Below are 13,092 nucleotides of genomic sequence, written 5' to 3'. Positions count from 1 at the left end.
GCCTAGTCTGGTTTTATAGTAGATATTTATCCATAAAACTCAAAAGATAATAATTTATAATACTATGAATTTATTAATTTACAATAAGTGATACACCCTTCAAAGTAGAATACTTGGGAGACTCAAATTCCTCCTATATAGATGTTCATAAGAACTTAAAGCAGTTAGCAAAAGATTCTCATTAGCACCAAAATATATAACATCATTGCATCAGTGAGCCTGAGCTTGTTATCTCAACTGGCAGAAGTGCTTATCAAGTGCTGCCTTCCAGAGACAACACCTCACCCACCCAGTCAGTGACAGACAGCACTTTATGTGTTCGTGGATGTGTTGGGGAATACTGAACTTCCTGCCTCCCACTCCAGGTTCTATGAAGTTCTAGCTTCTTTTTTCTAGTCCTATTTGAATACCAACCCTTCTCCTCTTTTTCATCATCTTTTCTTTTCTTTTTTTCTTTTTGAGACAGAGTTTCTTTGTGTAATATCTCTGGGTGTCCTGAAACTCCCTTTGTAGACCAGGCTGGTCTCGAAATCACTGAGATGCACCTGCTTTTGCCTCCCAACTGGTGGGATTAAAGGCTTGTGCCAACACTGCTTGACTCATACCTATTTTTGATTCTTTTTCTTCTCTCTCTCTCTCTCTCTCTCTCTCTCTTTTTTTTTCAAGAGAGAGAAATAGAGAGACAGAGACTTGTTGCTAAGTAGAGCACACTGGTCTTGAACTCATGATCTTCCTGCCCCAGCATCCTCAGTGTTGAGATTACAGGCCTCAATTTAAACTTCTGCTTTTTAAACTTCATCTGTTTCTACATAGAACATCCATTCTAATTCTCTAGTCATCTTAGTTGGTAACCAAGTTAACGTTTGTATTTATATTGCTCTGTCTGTACCTAATAGGAACTGGGAATACAGGCAGACTGCCACACCCACCTGAATTTTATGTGGGTTCTGGGGATTTGAACTGTGGTCTTTATGCAGGTGTAGCAAGCACATTACTTACTTCTGAGCCGTTGCCCCAGCCTCGATTAGATTTTTCTAATTCTACAGAAATATTTTATAGATTATTAGTCATTGTATATGCAACCCTTTATGCTAATTTAGCATATATACTTACATTATTATTCAAATCAAAATATGTAACACACATTTTTGTTTACTCCATATTTTCATTTCACACTCAATGTCAAGAAATGATGAAGGAACTGATAAACATGCTTGCCAAAAACTGAAAAATGTGTGCCTCTAAATTTACTGTTTATCAACTCTAAAGGTCATTAACAAAATACTTCCTTCTGAATTTTGATCTTCAATACAAGTTAGTGAAAGTGAATGGTTTAGCAGTTAGCATTAAAAAGTGGAGATCTGTGGCACACAGCTGCCTTTAATCTCAGCACTTGAGAGGCAGAGGCAGGCAGATCTCTGAGTTCGAGGCCAGCCTAGTCTATAAGAGCTAGTTTCAGGACTGGCTCCAAAGCAACACAGAGAAAACCTGTCTCGAAAAACAAAACAAACTTGTCTCGGAAAAAAAAAAAGGAGATCTGAGAAATTCTTTTGAGCTACAGAAGCTCTCAAAGGGTAAGGATCTCTTAGAATGAGTTGACCTTGTGTAGGTACCTGGGAGTATGCACAAGGGGTGAGCCTGTTGGTTTGCAATTAACATCTCATATTATCATTTACAGGAGCTGGTGATGACACACGGACTTGGGGACCTCCTTTTGCGAATACAGAAAGTACCTATTTTCTTAGTGTTAATCGAAATAAAAAAGTAAGACTATTTCCTGTTTTTGCTTTATTTGTGTAATTTACATGGTAGTTACAAAACTTTGATATCATGGCTTACTTTTTGATAGGCAAATAATATTTCAAATATTCATGGTCACATCCAAGCAATAAAGTTTATATTACTATTCCTCCTCTACTAAATGACTTAAGAAATTATGAGAATTCATAATTGAAATATTCTGTGGAAGACAAGTAATTTGGTTCCTTACATTTATTGGTTCTATATTGGTATTACAGTATTACTATTGGAAAGTATTTACTGTGGTTCTTGCTGTTAGGTAAGCATTTTGATTGTAAACAAAGTCAATAAAGATGACTTAAGTATTTGTTCAGAAAGAAACTAAGCTTGCTTTACAGTGAGAATTTATATGGTATGAATGGCTCTGTTGTTGAACTACCAGCAATGATGAAAAGGTTTATGAAAACATTTTAATGTCTACATTTTGATTTTTAGAGTATAGCTGTTAATATCAAGGATCCAAGAGGGGCGCGAATCGTTAAAGAGGTACAGTATGTGTTACAGTATCTTAGTGCTTGGGTCCTTGGATTTTGAAACCTGGGAAAGGGTCTTAAAACATTGTTTTTTTTTTTTTTTTGAAAGCTGTCAGTTGTAGCTATAAATCCTATTCAGTAATTTGAGTTGACTATTTTGTGACTTGTTTCTCACTAGTGTTTTGGATTTTTAAATTTTAATTAAAATATAATTATATCATCACCCCTTCTTTCATCTCTTCCCATGTCCCCTCCTTACTTCCTCTCGAATCCATGAATTCTTTTTCTTTAGTTGTTATTGTTATACACATACATATCTTAATAAATATATAAAGGCAATCCACTGAACCCAATGAATGTTGCTTGTATGCATATCTGAGCTGACATTTTTAAATAAGCATAGTGCTCTCAATAATTTATTTGTTGAATATAATTAAAATCTTAGTGTTGTAGATTGAGTTCTTTTGGCACCAGATTCTGAACTTGAGTACATTTTTTATACTTTCCCCTCCAAACTTCACAATTATTTTGTAAATGAAGGATTAGGATTTTCATTTTTTGGGCTAGCGAGATGGCTTAGGTGGCAAAGGTGCTTGCTGCCAAGAGGATCTGAGTTCAGTCGTAGGACCCACATGATGGAAAGAGAGAAATATTCCCATAAATTGTACCCTGACAAATTTATGGCATGTGCATGATCATACACAAACAAACAGTTTTTGTTTTGATTTGGTTTGGACTTTCGAGGCAGGGTTTCTCTGCTTAACCTTGGCTATGTGGGACTCACTCAGCAGATCAGGTGACCTTGAACTCAGAGATACCCCTGCCTCTGCCTCCTGAGTGCTGGGGCTAAAGGTGTGCACCACTGGCAACTAAATAAATGTGTTTTTTGTTTGTTTTTTAAAAAGAATCCTCATTGCTATGGAAGGTAATTGACTGGCGTGAGATATAAATGATATCCTAAAGATCACATAGCTAATGTCAAATTTGGTCTTATAGCTATCACATTTGTAGTAAAATGCAATTTAATTTATTAAATAAACTATTTTTGGGTATATTACTGTGATAAATAACAAACTCTTAATCACAGCAACAAAACTTCAGCCAATCTTAGGCTGCCAACTGACCAGATGGTTGTTTTCTGCATGTGATTTCTTCTTGCTTATAAATATTGACTACCCACATTGCTGTGTGGAGTCCCTTGAATCTCTCCTGCCTTTCAATATTGCCTGATATCATTCCTTTTAGAAATAGACTCTGTTAAATTTAATATTCACTTTAATAAAGTTTTTGGTTTTTATTTTAATATAAGTAAGGGGGAAAGCTGACATTTGAACACAATTGTTAGAGCAACCACACTTTCATTGGCATGTTTTTCCAGATGTCCATCATTCCCAGATCTGATCTCAGCATGTTTTTCTTCTGGGCTAGTATTGCACAGTGGTTGTTAAGAGTATGCATCTTAACATGAGATTTGAACTCTGCCTCCTTTCTTTGCAGGCTATGTAAATTTAGGTAGACTATTTCCTTGTGCCTCAATGTTCTAATCAGTAAAGTAGGATTAGTACTGTAATGTCTTCCCATGCTGCTTAGAATTGAGCTAATATGTTTTAAAGGCTTAGAAGAGCTCTTGCTGTATAGCACTCCGTAATTTTTTTTATTGATATTTATTGAGCTCTACATTTTTCTCTGCTCCCCTCCCTGCCTCTTCCCTCCCCCCTTAAATCCCCCTCCAAAGTCCCCATGTTCCCAATTTACTCAGGAGATCTTGTCTTTTTCTACTTTCTACTTCCCATGTAGATTAGATCTATGTGAGTCTCTCTTAGTGTCCTCATTGTTGTCTAAGTTCTCTGGTTGTGGTTTGTAGGCTGGATTTCTTTCCTTTATGTTTAAAAACCACCTATGAGTGAGTACATGTAATAATTGTCTTTCTCTGTCTGGGTTACCTCACTCAAAATGATGTTTTCTAGCTCCATCCATCCATCCATCCATCCATCCATTTTTTTTTTTTTTGCAAAATTCAAGCTGTTGTCATTTTTTTTTCTGCTGTGTCGTACTCCATTGTGTAAATGTACCATATTTTCCTTATCCATTCTTCGTTCGAGGGCCATTTAGGTTGTTTCCAGGTTCTGGCTATGACAAACAAAGCTGCTATGAACATAGTTGAGCACATGTACTTGTGGTACAATTGAGCATCCTTTGGATATATACCCAAAAGTGGTATTACTGGGACTTGAGGAAGGTTGTTTCCTAATTTTCTGAGAAATTGCCACACTGACATCCAAAGGGCTTGTACCAGCTTGCATTTCCACCAGCAATGCAGAAGTGTTCCCTTTTCTCCACAACCTCTCCAGCATAAATTTTCGTCAGTGTTTTTGCTCTTGGCCATTTTTACAGGTATAAGATGGAATCTCAGAGTTGTTTTGATTTACATTTCTCTGATGACTAAGGATGTTGAATATTTCCTTAAGTGTCTTTCAGCCATTTTAGATTCCTCTATTGAGAGTTCTCTGTTTAGGTCTGTACTCCATTTTTTAATTGGGTTATGTAATCTTTTGGTGTTCAATTTCTTGAGTTCTTTGTATATTTTGGAGATCATACCTCTGTCTGATATGGGGTTAGTGAAGATCTTTTCCCATTCTGTGGGCTGTCGTTTTGTTTTGTTGACCATGTCCTTTGCTATACAGAAGCTTTTCAGTTTCAGGAGGTCCCCTTTATTAATTGTTTCTCTCAGTGTCTGTGCTGCTGGCACCCCTTAATTATTATCTGTTATTTCCTGATGCAAATATGGTTGACTGCATCATGTGAGATAAATCTTGTTTGTTCGTTATCACTAAACTGTTCAACTCACTTTAATGAATTTGTGTTCATTTGTTCACTTGTTTAGGGAACCAAGTTTAAACTTTTAGTTTTTTTTAAAGCCAAGGAATCAACTTTAGCTTTATTGCTATAAAATTTTTTTTTTTAAAAATTTATTTAGTATGTATATATCATTCTGCTTGCATGTATGCCTGAAGGCCAGAAGAAGGCACCAGATCTCATCAGATATAGATGGTTGTGAGCCACCTTGTGGTTGCTGGGAATTGAATTCAGGACCTTTGGAAGCCAGTACTCTAAACCGATGAGTCATCTCTCCAGCCATTGCTATAAAATTCTAAGGGCCCTTTCTGTGATTCACCTGAGGAAGCTTTCCAAAGCTCCAAGCAGCATTACTCTCTGCCATTGACACCTCAAATAAATTAATTGAGCCTGCTAGATCTTGTGATCCAAGCGGTACAACAGCGCATATAGCAGCCTGTATCTGTTGAAAAGCCAGATAAAAGTCTGGTCTAGACTGTATTCAAAACTAACAACTTTCCAACTTATTTGCTGTATGGGTTAGAGTAACAACCTAGTAAGGAATGTATTTCCTCCAGAACACAAATAGGCCTACCAAGCCTTGTGCTTCTTTCTTCACCTTAGAAAGGATATCTCTGTGAGTCTTATACCACTAAATTCCTAGACATTTTACTGAGCTAGAAGGTTCTTGAGCTTCAATTGTATTTATTTATCATCTTCTTATGTGCATATTCTTTACCAACAAGTCCAGACTGGTTGCTGTTTCCTGTTTTGCTTTATCAAATCATTATGCTGTCATGAGTTTGATGGAACAGTATAATACCTTGCGGCAGAGGCAAGCAATCAAGGTCCATTCAAATTGTTATGGCATAGGAATAGACAATTGATAGATTATTGGAATAGAACTATAAAGATGTACTTGCTGGGTGAAATCATATTACTTTTGAGAGTCTTTATGGACAAGAATGATGATAAAAGTATTTGCACGATCAATAGCTGCATACATTGTACTAGGAGAGGGGTAACTCTGCTTAAGCAAGGAAACCATGCCCTTGTCCAGCAGCTGTTTGGAGTCAGAGCTTGATTAAATTTGCAATAGCCAGTGATTATTTTTCATGATATATCTATCTTTTGGGCAGGCTTAATAGAGAGATAAAGGGATATACAGTGGAAACTACCACCCTTGCATCTCTTAAGACCCTAATGATAGAGTAATCATTTTCAGGGATGTGAAAATGCTTTTGGTTCACTGTTTTACCTGGTATAGGCAGATTAGTGACTTCTGTTAAGCCTTTCCAACCATAATGTCCCTCACTCCACATATCAGGGAATGAATGTGAAAATTCATCTTCTGACTTCTAAGTATATCTATTCTAATTATGCATTCTGGGAATGGGGAAATATACTCAGGGTGAGTTCAGGAACCCATTGGACTGCTATCATTTAGAATTTGGCTAAAACTTCACTGATTACCTGACCTTCATAAAACTCCCACTTCAACTGGAGGTCTACAATGGTGTTGGTGTCTCCAAGAATTAATTCAGTGTTTTGTAGGCCCTAAATGATTTGATTATTTCATTTTCTACAGTGTACTGTTACCCTAGTAGAAAGTCATAAATTCCTTTGGAGGGGGGATGGGAGAAAGAGTCACTAGTATTTTTTTTTTTTTTTTTTTATTTTTGAAACAGGATTTCTCCGTAGCTTTTGGTTCCTGTCCTGGAACTAGCTCTTGTAGACCAGGCTGTCCTAGAACTCACAGAGATCCACCTGCCTCTGCCTCCCAAGTGCTGGGATTAAAGGCGTGCGCCACCACCGCCCGGCACTGGTATTTTTTTTTTTTTTTGAGAGGGTTGCAGTTAGGTTCTTCCTCAAGTAGAATCAGCATCTACATTATTTGAGGGGTTTTGTCTCTAAACTGATTCAAGCCTAGAAATTGCTTGAAGGTCTATGACTCTTTGTTTCTGTGATCCAAGGTAGCTTTGGTTCATTTGTTCAGGATTTTTTCTGCTTTTACAGATTGAGCAAGAATTTACTAGGCTTCCTATTTACTTCACTTCTAGGAACACCATGGTTATTAATAATTAACTAGGTAGTGCCAAAGATCAATACAAGTCAGGCCATTGTGAACATTGCTTTGTCTATAATGTTCATTACATTAAAAATGTTTACCTTAAAAAATGCTAAAAAGGGTTGAAGGGAAGGGGAGAGGCAGGGAGGGGAGCAGAGAAAAATGTAGAGCTCAATAAAAATCAATAAAGAAAAAAGAAAAAAAGAAAAGAAAAGAAAAAATGTTTACCTTACCTTTGTTGACTCAGTGTTGCCATTTGGCCTTTGCTGTTCCAGGATCTAATCCCATGTCTTTTAAATTATGCAGTCGAGCAGCTGTGACTCCCAGTGTAACGTTGGGTATGCAGGGAAGAACAGTGATAGAGTTCTTCAAATGTGCTGGTGTTCCTCTCACAATTATGCTCTGGAGGGCATATTTTCTGGATTCTATAGAGCTTTAAATTCCTGTTCTAAGACTTGGATGTGTTGTATTTTCATTTTCCCTCTTGATTTCTAATGTTGTTTAATTTACATTAGTTTTTCTCTGTGCTGGGGTGTCTTTTGCTGTTGTTCTGTAGCAGTAGTCCAAAATCTGTGGGTAGTGACCCCTTTGGGGAGTCACATATCAGATATCCCGCATAAACATACGTTTACATTACAATTCGTAACAGTGGTAAAATTGCAGTTATGAAGTTGAAATGATATAATTTTATAGATGGGGTCACAACAACATGAGGAATTGTATTAAAGGGTTGCAGCATTAGGAAGGTTGGGAACCGCTTATCTGTAATCTTATTTCACTATATTAGATAGACTACAAATAGTTATTTCACTGTATCTGTTAAGATTTTCTTTGTGTCTTAACAACCGACCTATTTTGAGAAAGTTCCATGGACTTCTGAGAAAAACAAAAAGTATTCTGCAGTTTTTGGATAGAATGTTCTGTAGATGTCTGTTAGACACTGGTGTATGACAAGTTAATTTCTAAAATTGGCAGAATAAACCTAACATATCTATCATCTATCTATCTATCTATCTATCTATCTATCTATCTATCTATCTATCTATCCATCCATCCATCCATCCATCCATCCATCCATCCATCCATCCATCCATCCATGAATTCATCTGGGATTTATTAGGGTACCTTAATCATTAGGTGGTCCTGTTAGTCCAACAGTGGCTGTCTTCTGACAACAATGGCTGTCTTCCAATAGTTGGTCAGTCCTTGAGGCTCAGTGTTTTAACTGGTCTTCAGTATATGTCAGGATACCAAAGAAGTAGGCTTTATTTTTTTTATTTTTATTTTGTTTTTTTTTTTTTTTGTTTTTCGAGACAGGGTTTCTCTGTAGCTTTGGTGCCCGTCCCGGAACTAGCTCTTGTAGACCAGGCTGGCCTCGAACTCCAAGAGATCCACCTGCCTCTGCCTCCCGAGTGCTGGGATTAAAGGCGTGCGCCACCACTGCCCGGCAGAAGTAGGCTTTAATACCAGTGAAGTAATGAATTTGTCAGCAAGAATGAGGGAAATCAGGCAAACCCCCAAAACTTCCTTTTTCCATGTCCTTTTTTTCCCCCACCTTAAAGCACCCAGCAGAAGGTGTGTCCCCGATTTAGGGCAAGTCTTCTGATCACAAATTATTTGGATTTAAGGTCTTTCCACTTCAAAGGATCCAATTAAGAAAAATCCTTCACAGGAGTGCCCAGCTGCCTGGATTTTAGTTAAGCTGATAGATGTTGTCAGGTTGATAACCAAGAATAGTCATCACATGGCATCATTAAAATATTTCTTTGTTTACTTTTTGTCATGATGATCTGTCAGTTGGTGAGAGTAGGGTATTGAAGTCACCCTGAACTACTGTGCTGGGATTAGTCTGTGACTTTACATCCAGTAATAGAAGTTTTATGAAATTGGGTTAACTTTGGGGGCATACATATATCATTAGGATTGCAATATCCTCATGATGGAGTAGTCTGTATGAAATGACATTTCTCATCTTTTCTTATCTCGTTTTGGTTTGAAGTCTGTTTTGTCAGATATCATAACAGGGACACCTGCTTATTTCCTTGGTCCATTTGCTTCAAATGCCTTTTTTCATACTTCCAGCTGTAGGTAGTGCCGATTTTATGTTGAGAGGTGTGTTCCTGGGAGACAACAAATAGCTGATCTCTGCTTTTTTTATTCGATATATACTCTGTGTCTTTTGATTGATCAATTAAGACCACTAGTATTCATAGTTCCTGAAAGTTGTGCATTGATTACTGTTGTTTTTTAGTGTTTATTTCCTCTTCCTCTCTTTTTTTTTATCTCACATGACTTATTCTTCTCTGTGGTCTCATGGATGAATTTGCTTTCCCCTTCAGTTTTTGAAGCATTCCATCATGTATTTCCTGTAGTGCTGGCTTAGTGGTCATAAATTCCTATAGTCTATTTTTATCATGGAAAATTTTTATTTTTCTTTCGATTATGACAGAGAGGCTTTCTGGGCACAGCATAGCAGTCTGGGTCAGTGGTTTCTTCTTTCAGTAATTAAAAAAATAACATTCCAAGTCCTTCTGGCTTAAATTGTCAATTGAATTATCTGGTATTCTCACCAGTCTGCCTTTATTTGTGACTCAGTCCATCTGTGTTACTGTTTTCAATATACTTTCTTAGTTCTGTCTGTTTAGTGTTTTGATTATATTATAGTTAGTGGGAGTTCTTTTCTAGTGTTCCCTGCCTGTTGTCTTAACTGCCTCCTGTGTATCTGGATAGGCATCTCTTTTGCTAACTCTGGGATATTTTGTTATGATTCTTAATATTTTTCTTTTTCTTTAGATCTAATTTTTTCTTCTTTTTCTATGGTCACTATCCATGGGTTTTGTGTTTTCATATAATGTATATCTTGGAATACCCACTAATGCTTTCTTGTTATTTTCCCTTCATCCTTATTGGTTTGTCAGTTCTTCTACCTTGCTTTAAGCTCATATAGCCTGTCCCTTCCTAATCCATTGTGTTCCTGAGACTTCCAATAGATTTTTTTTTATTTGACATACTATCTTTTTTTTTTTTTTTTTTTTTTTTAATTTCTAGTATTGTAGGTTTGTTTTCTTCAGGGTTTCTATCTTTTTTTAATTTCTCTTTTACATCCTGTATCACCTTTATTTAGTCAATCTGTGTGTGCCTTTATTATACATACACTATTTTCTTTGTTAGGGATTTCATCTAACTTCCTCTCATTAGGTGATATTGTTATACAGTACTAATACTATTTTTTGGTAGAGGAACATGGTCTTGGGTTTTTCTGTTTCTCATGTTAGAATTTCTTTGTGTTAGGATTTCTTTGCTTTGGTTTATTACATTTTAGCTATATTCTTTAAGTTGGAGTGTTTTCACCCCCTACTCAACTATAGGCTATGCCTTTTAGAAGACTAGGTACATGTTTGTTGAACCTTCTACACTCTCTCTGTTCCCCCAGACCCAATCCTCAGGGTTACCCTAGCACTGCAGCAGATAATCTACCCCAACTTCCTCTTTCCCATAGCCTCCAACACCACCAGTTATTCCCTGTGAACACACCAACCAAGCTGGCCAGTAGAATAGGCAACCACAGCCAAAACACTTCTGAAAATCCAAAGAGGAAGCAGAAATCAAGGAACAAAAACTCACCCAACAAAGACAAACTTAGAAATCAGCATCTAGACCTACAATCACTCCAAACCCAGATGCCTAGACACCAATATAAGATTCCTAGACACCAGCATAAGAACACAATCTATAACAGCCAGGGCAACATGACTCCATCAGGGCTCAGCTATCCTACCACAGTAGGCCCTGAATATTCCAACATAACTGAAACATAAGAAAAAGACCATAAAACCAACTTTATGAACATGATAGAGGTCCTTAAAAAGGAAATGAATAAATCCCTTAAAGCCAGGAAAACACAAACAAACAACTGGCAGAAATGAATGAATCTCTCACAGAAAGTCGGGAAAACACAAACAATTAGAGGAATTAAAGGAAGTCAAGAAAAAAGGAAGAGTTGAAGGAAACAGTCGTTCAAGACCTGAAATGCAAGTAGAAGCAGTAAAGAAAATACAAACTGGTGAAATTGTAGAAGTGAGAAACTTAGGGATGTGGACAAGAATTACAGAGGAAAGTTCACCAGCAGAATATAAGAGATGGAAGATGGAAGAGAGAACCTCAGACACTGAAGATAGAATAGAAGAAATGGATGCATCAGTTAAAGAAAACATTAAAGAAAAATTCCTGACATAAAACATCCAGGAAATCCGAGACAGCATGAAAAGACCAAATCTAAGAATAATAGGATCAGAGGAAGAAGAATTCCAGCTCAAGGCCCAGAAATATTTTAACGAAATAATGGAAGAAACATTTCCTGACTCAAAGAAGGAGATATCTATAAAGGTAGATGAAGCACACAGAACACCCATAGATTAGACCAGAAAAGAAAGTCCCCTGGCCATATGATGATCAAAACATGAAACATACAGAACAAAGAAAGAACATTAAAAGCTGCAAGGGACAAAGACCTGCTGTGGGAACTCCTTCAACCTGTAAGATACTAGCCCACTTGACTGTGGTATCTTGTACTATAAATGCAGATATAAAGCTCTCTCTCTGTCTCTCTCTCTCTGTCTCTCTCTCTCTGTCTCTGTCTCTGTCTCTGTCTCTGTCTCTGTCTCTCTCTCTCTCTCTCTCTCTCTCTCTCTCTTTCTCCTCCTGCTGCTGCTGCTGGATTTGGTTCCTGTTCCCTGCTTATGCAGAAGACTGTGATCTGTGAGTCTACCCCTAAATAAAGAACCCTCTATTATACTCAATTCTGAGCTAGTGTGGGACTATTCTATCACATCCATCTACAGAGAACAAGTCGCATATAAAGGCAGACCTATTAGAATTACACCTGACTTCTCAATGGAAACTTTAAAATCCAGAAGGACCTGTACAGAAGTGATCAGATGTAGTGCAGACTCTTAAGAGACCACAGATACCACCCCAGATTACTATACCCAACAAAACTTTCAATCATCATAGAAGAAGAAAACAAGATATTTCATGATAAAGTCAAATTTAAACAATATCTACTACAAATTCAGCCCTGCCGAATGTGATATAAGGAAAACTCCAACCCAAGGAGGTTAACCAGAGCTATGAAAACACAGAAAATAAATAATTTCACATTAGCAAAATCAAAAGAAGGAAAGAAAACACCACTATAATCACCACTACTACCAACACCAAAGCATCAAAATAACATGAATCAATGATCATTGTTTATTGATATCTCCCAATATGAGTGGTTTCAATACCCCCATCCCAAAGACACAGACTAACAGAATGGATGCAAAACAGGATCCATCCTCTGCTGCATACAAGAAACACACCTCAATATCAAGGGTAGGCATTACATAAGGGTAAAGTGTTAGAAAAAGATATGCCAAGCAAATGGACCTAAGAAGCAAGCTGGTGTAGCCATTTTACTATCTAATGAAATAGACTTCAAGCCAAAACTAATCAAAAGAAATAGGAAGGACATTACATACTCATCAAAGGAAAAACCCACCAAGATGACATTTCAATTAACATCTATGTCTCAAACATAAAGGCAACCAATTTTGTAAAAGAAACACACTACAACTTAAACCACATACTGACTTTTATACACTGTTAGTAAAAAATTCCCTACTCTCACCAGTGGATAGGTCATTCAGCCAAAAACTAAATAGAGAAATAGTGGAGCTAACAGATGTTATAAACCAAATCGACCTAACAGATAACTATAGAACATTTCACTCAACCTTTAAAGAATTTACCCCCTTTTTAGTTCCTCATGGAACTAAACATTCTGCAAAATTGGCCATATATTTGGTTACAAAGCAAGTCTTAATACAGAAAATTGAAATAACTCTCTACATTTGTTCAGACCACTGTGGGTTA

At 37.0% G+C, this 13,092-nt stretch overlaps 1 protein-coding gene across 1 annotated transcript in view; it reads left to right on the top strand.

Moving 5' to 3' along the window:
- Sugct (succinyl-CoA:glutarate-CoA transferase) overlaps positions 1-13,092 on the top strand; it is a 704,072-nt gene that overhangs the window by 23,365 nt on the left and 667,615 nt on the right. Inside the window, exons 4-5 of the mRNA XM_057787829.1 lie at positions 1,679-1,764; positions 2,236-2,286. Coding sequence (XP_057643812.1) covers positions 1,679-1,764; positions 2,236-2,286 — 137 coding nt within the window. The remainder of the gene's footprint in view (positions 1-1,678; positions 1,765-2,235; positions 2,287-13,092) is intronic.

Source organism: Chionomys nivalis, chromosome 13 (assembly GCF_950005125.1).
Source record: "Chionomys nivalis chromosome 13, mChiNiv1.1, whole genome shotgun sequence".
NCBI classification, from domain to species: Eukaryota; Metazoa; Chordata; class Mammalia; order Rodentia; family Cricetidae; genus Chionomys; species Chionomys nivalis.
The sequence above is the reverse complement of the archived record's forward strand: the minus strand, read 5'-3'. Positions and strand labels throughout refer to the sequence as shown.